Genomic DNA, 7947 nt, shown 5'->3' with positions numbered 1-7947 from the left:
CATCCTTTTCCCTTAAGGTTCTTCAAAGCGATCTCTGACCCTCATTTGGTCTTGTTAACTTGTATGGTTGGGCCCTGTTTCCAGCTGGGAACTTATCCATGCCAAATTAGTGAACGTCTTTCATCCCTTTTCACTGGACCCATTGGTAGTTCCAGTGCGACAGGGCCCCCAGTTTGCAATTTAATAAAACCACAAGGCTGCAGTGTTGCCCAAGCTCTCAGGTTTATCCTGTAGGGATAAATGGGGTCTGGGATTACAGCACGATGCCATCAAAGCTCTGCAGGTGGACTTGACGAGGTGCATCAGGAGAACACTTGCACTGAGCGTTGTGTGTCAGCCATGAGTGGTGAGGAGCCATGGGCACCAACCTAGAAGTGCAGGTCGGGCCAGCACTGATGCAGCTAGGAGAAGCAAGAAGAGATGTGAAGCAAATACACTTTAAATGGACATTTCTGTGTTGAGCACTAGTATTTGTGTGCCTTTAAACCATTGCCTGTTCTTGCCTATTCAGCAGTATTTTGGGTTGTGAACCTGGCTACCAAGGGGACCATGGCACATGTAGGCACATGTAAGCACATGTAAGGCGCTGCCTGCGTGCATCCTTCCCATGAATGTTCTGATCCCGTTGGCCAATTCAAAGCAGTTTTGTCACGATTTCAAAAGCACTGACTTACCTGACTTGAAATGTGCACATCTTGTGGCAACAGGCAGCTGGCAGAGAGGTGGGACCCGAATTTGTGCTTTAGTGAGAAGGACCTGAGTCTCTAACGTGGCTTGGGAGGTAGGGGCAGGAGAGAGGCAGATTGGGAGTGCTTCAGGCTCCAGAAAAGCTTTGATTGGATCTGGCACTTTATTAGATCGCAAATAATGCAGTCATGAGATGCAAAGCCATGAGGTGGAGGCAGAGGATGGGGCCTCAGGAGGTGAGGTTCCTGCAGAGCCACTTGGCACCGATGAGGGTTGGGCTCCCACCTGCATCTGGCACTTCCAGATCCTTCACTGCTGCACCAGTGATCTCTGTAGCTGTGTCAGCCTTATCCTCTGAGTGATCAGTAATTTTGATTGATACTTGGTTTTTGGTTTCTTTAGTCTTAAGTAAAGGACAAGGTTCTAGGGAGTTTCATATTTTAGTGAATTCCTGTTTTCAAATCTCCTTTTACTTTCAAGTTCTGCTGTAATTGCATATGGCAGGGGCTGCAGGGTTTCTTGTCACTTCTCCAAAGACTTTACATTTAGATTTATCATTCATTTTTAAACACAATCTGTTTAGAATAGATGTGTGTCCATCACTGTCACAGCAGCAAGCGTGACAGGGCCTGCTTGCCCCTCAGTTATCCCAGAGAGGGTGTGCACACCCGCTCTGCCTGAGGAAAAGAGGATCTCCACGACTTTTTGCAGAATATAAAGCCTGTTTCAGGGGCTCAATAGGATTTTACACAGTCCTCCTGTATGTGGTGAGTGTTCGTACTCATCCTCACCTGCAGCTCTGTCTGACGAAGGCTGGTGGTGTCAATCAGCTGCTGTGTCTACATTTATTAATAAAAGACAGTGTGAAGACTTCTACTTGAGAATTCCCACCTCCCCGTTATTTAATGATTTTTAAAAACCCAAAATATTTAACAGTGAGAGCAGGAGTACAGCTGAGACCTGTTACACACATGATGCATGCTGTTTAAACTGCTGGGATGTACTGGAACTAAGGATAACAGGAGGAGGAGATTGGTTTAAAACAGATAAAAGCAAGTACTTCTGTACACAGCAAGGGTGAGCTTCAGGAATTAATTATCAGAGGAGGTGGTAGAGGCAGCATCAAGAGGTTCAAAAAGGGGTAAGAGAAATTCCAGGGCATTGGGTCCATAAGCAGGTACCAAAAACCAGACAGGGGTTTCCCCTCTGATGTCCCTAATCCATGACATAGCTGCTCCTCTCCTGAAGAACCCCAGTGGTATAAAACCACCATCACAGGAGCCTCTTGCTTTGGTTGTGTGTTTTTGCAGAGGAGGACTGCAAGAAATACCTGCAGAGGAAGCGGGAGCAGGCTGAGCAGCCACTTCAAGTGCCAGCAGTGGACAGCAGCGTGCCGAAGACGCTGGAAATGATGGGCATCACCACCAGGGATGATCCCTATGGTAAGCGTCCCCGATGCCTCACTGGCATCGCCTTTAGCTGCAGCAGAGCCCCATGAGAAGCGCAGGAAACCTAATTTCTTTCATTATTCCTCATGACTCTTTGTAGCCCAGGCCAGAAGGCTTTAGCTGGCAGTCTGCAGGCATCTTCATGTTTCCTGTTCCCTAGGGCAGAGAGGAAAAGCAACCCCGGGGAACGCTGTAGCCAAAAACGGGCTGGCACAGAGCCCACTGGGCACGCATGGGAGGAGACTTCCCAAAAATGTGTCCCTTAGCACAGCCTGGCACAGAGCAGCAGCTGCTGGGTTGGAGTAAAGGGGGAAAGACGTCAGAGCCGATCGCCTTTGCTACGCTGCTCTGGGCTCAGCAGATTTAACCACCTTGGATAAAAAGGAAGCAGGGTTTGAAGTATGGCTGGGGGTGAAGTAGGGGGAGAGGAAACAGTTCTGTGCGTGCTGGGCTGTGTGGGGAGCCGTGGGCTGAGCATTCAGACATCCTGGGAAGTTCTGTGACAGACGGAGCAGCATCTGAGGCTGAATGGAGATGTCAGCGCTCCAGACGCTCCCATGGCTAATCCAGTCTTGGGTGGCCACCTTGCTGTATGTGGGGACATCATTAACCCTCCCCACATGCCCACAGACCAATGTGCTGATGTTTGCACATCAGCTTTGCCTGATGTGACCCCCAGGTTGGTGCTGCACCCCTAAAGCGGCACCCTCGGGTTGACTGACGTGGCAGACAGTTGCCCTTCTGCTTGACTGCATGCTTCTTGGGCTTCCTAGTTTTCTCTGCAGCTTTTAGAGCCTGACCTATTTTTTCACTGTGCTTGGCTTTAACCGGCATAAAAACTTGAAAATATATGTAGTGACATTGATACAGGAGGAAAAAAACACAGGAGAAAACTATCCAGCAGTATTAAGGCACACACTTAGTAAGAGATGTTGCCCTTAAAATAAGGCAGTTGAATATGTGGATAACTGCTAAATAAACAAGAGCTGCTGGCCATTAACATCTTTTGAAAACAGGGCCATTTACTTAGGATGTGACTTCAGGAGCCCAAGTTTGAGATCTTAGCCATAAAAATGGCAGGTTCCAAATTTCAAGGCCTACCTCATAGCTCAGTGGGCAGCGGATGTCAGGACTTTGCTGGCTGAGGGGCCTGCAGGGAGGTTTTGGGTGGCTCTGAAGCTCTGTGACCTGAATTAGAGAACTCAGACCCAGAGCCACAAGGACATTTTAGATGAGTAATTCCCAATTAGCTGGTCTGGTAAAATGGTAAATTACCTGTGCAAGTTTGGCCAGAGCTTGTCTGTCCAAGCTCCTGACACTGAGGCAAAGTCTGCGGGAGCTTGCAAAAGTTCACCACAGGAGTTAACGTCATTTATAGTAGATGACAGCTAAATTTTTAATGGTTTCAGGGAGCAAAACAGAGATGTTTGATGCCTTCATCTGTTACTGTCAGAAAGACCTTGAGTTTGTCCAGGAGATGATCAGGGAGCTGGAACAAACAGAGTTCAAGCTGAAGCTCTGTGTGTTTGACCGCGACGTCTTGCCAGGAACATGTGTGTGGTCCATCAGCGGAGAACTGATCGAGAGGAGGTAAGTGAACCGTGACAGACTGGGACAGCTGAGTGTCACAGAGCATTGCCTTCATTCTACCGTGATGTCTGCACTGCGGGGCCAGGGAAGCAGTAACAATCCACAAGGATGTCTTTATGGCGTTTGTTTTATGCTCTTGGCTCCATAAGGAAGACTCGAACATCCCCCCCAACATGTTGCTTCGTTGTGTTCGCAAGGAAGACACCACCATAGTGGTGCTGCTTACGGTTGATGCCTTTCCTCCTGGCTGGAACATCCTGCAGTCCCATCCTTGGAGCTGATCTGGGGACAAATACAGCTCCAGGCTGAGATAGCTCCATCCCACCAAGTGCAGTCTGAGGGGACAGCACTGCCATTGGCTCTGGCACCAACTTCAAGGATCCTTCAAGGACTTGGATGTGGTGGGAGCTGTGGGACGTAAAAGTGTTTTCCCAGATAGGGAGTGGAAAATCCCAAGGCAATGTTTGGGTTTTCAACATCAGCCTTTCACAGGGAGGTAGCTTGGTGTCGACGGAGGCACTCGTCTGGCTGCTGCCTTCCATAAAGAGCCTAATAGTTTACAACCAGGCACCTCGAATGTAAGCAACAAATCAGAGAATAAAGCTCAAATATATGAAACCAGGTAAATTCATGGTAATACGAATGCAGTAAAGCTCTGTCCAGTTCATTCTAACATGAAAAATACCAGTTATGCTCAGTCACTAAAGGCAGCATGCAAGCAGATAATTCAGATGGAATTGTTTGTACAGACAGAGGATCAAGTAAAGATTGGACAGGCAGTCTGAACTTTACTCTTTCTTCATTTTTAGTATGTGAGCGTGTACTTGTAATCAGGTTTTTGTCACGCAGCTGGCTGTCAGTAGTCCTTGGATGCAGTTAACTCCTGGGAACGCAGCTGAAATGGGTTCATTTCTGCATCACAGGGGTTCAGAGGATTTTGTAACTTCTACCACTGAAAACAAGAACCATCTCTGTTGTCATTTGATTTTTTTCTCCCGACTGCTTCATCTTCAGGTGTCGGAGGATGGTGGTCGTCATTTCAGATGATTACCTGGAAAGCAAAGAATGTGATTTTCAGACCAAATTTGCTCTTAGTCTTTCCCCAGGTAAGATCTCACAAACAACCCATTTAAAATTGTATATCCACGTTGTAGTTTTTATTACAGTAACATCTCCAGCTGAGATCAGTGCTGTACTCTTGGGCACTGCACAACTGCGGAATGAGGGGTAGTGTCAGATGTGTTTAAACAAATGAGATGAATACGGGTGAAAAAGGAGAAAATAAATAACGGGTAGTTACAGAACTTGGTCTCAGACCTGGGATCTCACCACTGACCTATGATTCATGTGTCTGAAAGTCCACCCAGGCACAGGGCTTGCCCTGGGTGTGGATGGGCAAACAAAATACAGAATGAATGTTCAACTTAGATTGGAAAAAAATCTGTGACATATTTTGTTCTGAATTGAAAAGCCATTGATTTATTTCTGTGAGATCAGACTGCTTTTCTCTAACCACAAGTTACTTGTGTATGTTGCTGGGGAGTAAGTGCAGCACAGCCTCACTGTATGGAGGATATCCAATATGTGTAGGAGCGTGCATGTAAAGTCTCTTTTCTAGATGAGGTGTCTGCCGTGGTGGTATAAATGACACACCAGAGGTCAAACTGGAAGCCAGTGGCAGAGTTAGGAACTGGCTCTGTCTTCCCTGACACAGTAATTTCATATGATGGCTGTTAATCCATTGAACGCCCCTAGCATGTTGCATCAGCTGCAAATAATCATGATTTGTAGCAAAGTCCTTTTAGTTCTTCACCAGTTTTGTGTTGGCATCATATCTTTCATTAGAACAACAGGAAAAGAAATGCCCATTTGTAATGACCTGAGCTCTACCAGTAATAATCTGTGTGTAAGTACAGGCTGGCAGAAATCAGGGAGCTGTGTGTCTGCATGGGTAACTAACGCACAGGGGGTTTGGTGGTGAGTTCTGGGAGCTCCACCGATTACTTCAGCATCTGCTGCAGTTACGAAATCCTGGTTTCTTGCCTCATCCAGGTCTCGGGGTCATCGTTCGGGCTGGGCAGCGCAGTTCAGCTGATAGCAGGTGTCCCTGTGGGGAACAAAAAGGGGAGAGACTCCTCTCCAGAAGAGCTGGATCTTGTGATGTGTGCACTGCCGTGGGAAGAAAATGCAGGATCTGACTGTGGCTCTGTGTAACCCTCTGTGTCTTCCAGGTGCTCGTCTCAAACGGCTGATTCCAGTCAAGTACAAAACCATGAAGAATGAGTTTCCAAGTATCCTGCGGTTCATCACAATCTGTGACTACACCAATCCTTGCACCAAAAAGTGGTTCTGGATGAGACTGGCAAAATCCCTCATGCTGCCGTGACGCAGTCACGAGAGCCGGGTGCTTTTTTGTCATCTGTCCTGGCTGTGCCTTCGGAGCGTGGTCGTTCACACAGGATCTTTTGCCACTTCAGACCCTGGATCCTTGCAGTTGGTGCTTGGAGCCTGCGACCGGGAGCAAAGGATTTCCTTTAGCACTTTTTATAACTTGGAAGGGGAAGCAAAGCAACTGTGGGGATGTTCCTGCTCAAGCCAGTGAGCAAAAGCATCCAGCACTTTGTGTAGTGAGCACTTGCACTGAAAATACAGAAAATGTGCATTTAAAGACTGAGTGCCTAATACAAGAACATTCTATTGTAAGCATCTAATAAGACCTCAGAGCCTCAAACTGCAGGCTTGCTTAATATTTCCTATTATTCCAAAAGCTGCTCAGTGGCTACAGTAATATCTAGGGTTGGTATTTTTTTTTTAATTCCACTGAAAGCCCCCGGCTGCTTGGTGATCTGCAGGAACTGAGGTTTCAGGCTGTTTCCTGCTTTGTGAACAGGAATTACAAGCAGGGCACACTCTTGTACCATGTCAGTGTGTCTGCCTTCAGGTCACATTTGATTAAGTGACCTCATACCAGCATTTTATATTCCCAGGTCTTATAAATGTTTACAGTAGAGCCTTCCTTTAGTAGAAAATCAGTCTTAAAATATATATTTTCAGTGAAAGTACTTACAAAGTGCGGGCTGCTGTTGCTCATTGACTTGACCAGGAGCTGTGCTCCTGAGTGGGTCCAGATCTTAAATTGTTTCCTCTTTAAGAGCATTCCAAAACACATCAGCTTTTGGGTTGCCTCAAAGGTACAGGGATAAATATTGAATACAGAGTATATTAAATTATCAATTGGGCTGTTTAAAATATAAAGCCTAATGTTGCATTAATAGGAAAGCATATTTTAATTAACCACTGTGATCATTAATGCATTTCTGTGAGTAACGCCAGGAGCCGCATTGATATCGCTGTGCCCGTTAGACTTGGCCTCCAGTTCTGCAGTGACTCGTGGATCTCCTCAGTTGTCAGTGCTTAGGGGTGGGAGGCCCAAAGTAGTGTTTGAAAGCAGCCCATGGGTGTATCAAACAGATTTCCAGTAAATATTTACTTTCTAAATTGGGAAGAGAGGAATCTTGCTTATTTATATATCTGCAGTTGCTTGAGCTCTGCCACTTCGTTCATTGCTTCAGCCACTGACTCATGTTGATTTTATGGCTTAAATGTTTTACTAATTTACATTTTTAAGGTTGTATCTGGATGAGATTTTTTTTAAGTTGTTTTAAAGCATTACCAGGGCTGAGGTGCAGACAGAAATGGGTGCTCCTGCCTTTCCCTCACCCACCCTGTCCATGGATGGTCCCTTTTTGGGGGTCCTGCCAAGTCCTGTCCACCACTGGTGGTCCCTCCTGGCTGAGAGCGGCCAGCCCTTGCCCTGAACATGGTGAAGCTTCTTCACGCACATCACGTTAGCATCAGGGGCCGGTTTTGGACAAGGCCACGAGCTGGGTGTTTGTCAGTTCCTCCTACAAATATAACTGCTGCCAAGGTGACTTTTGCACCTTTCTGTCTTGCTCAAACAAGTGAGAAGTCCATAGGTGCGGGAGGAGAAAAGTGAGGCTGATGATGGGTTTCTAAATAGTTCGACTTCATGTCCTATTGCCCTCAGGCCTCTCCTGCAGAAGCAGAGACAGCTGCTTGCCTCGGGGTTTCTGGATAATTGTGAAATGTTAATTATAGAGGAGTTTCTGGATGCTGCTTGATCCCCAGGCGCTCCTGGGGCTCGATGAATTCTCAGACTCTGGAGTGACTATAAACATTAATTACGGGTCATTACTCGCAG

General features: G+C 46.7%; 1 protein-coding gene across 1 annotated transcript; it reads left to right on the top strand.

Moving 5' to 3' along the window:
- Positions 1-1997: 1997 nt before the first annotated feature.
- MYD88 (myeloid differentiation primary response 88) lies at positions 1998-6288 on the top strand (the record flags this gene model as incomplete). Its single annotated transcript, XM_010190565.1, has 4 exons — positions 1998-2129; positions 3545-3725; positions 4740-4831; positions 5957-6288. Coding segments are annotated over 4 exons (560 nt in total), but the record flags the coding sequence as incomplete, so codon positions are not given.
- Between the last annotated feature and the right edge of the window lie 1659 nt (positions 6289-7947).

The sequence above is a fragment of the Mesitornis unicolor genome, unplaced genomic scaffold (assembly GCF_000695765.1).
Source record: "Mesitornis unicolor isolate BGI_N332 unplaced genomic scaffold, ASM69576v1 scaffold27188, whole genome shotgun sequence".
Classification (NCBI taxonomy): Eukaryota; Metazoa; Chordata; class Aves; order Mesitornithiformes; family Mesitornithidae; genus Mesitornis; species Mesitornis unicolor.
The sequence above is the reverse complement of the archived record's forward strand: the minus strand, read 5'-3'. Positions and strand labels throughout refer to the sequence as shown.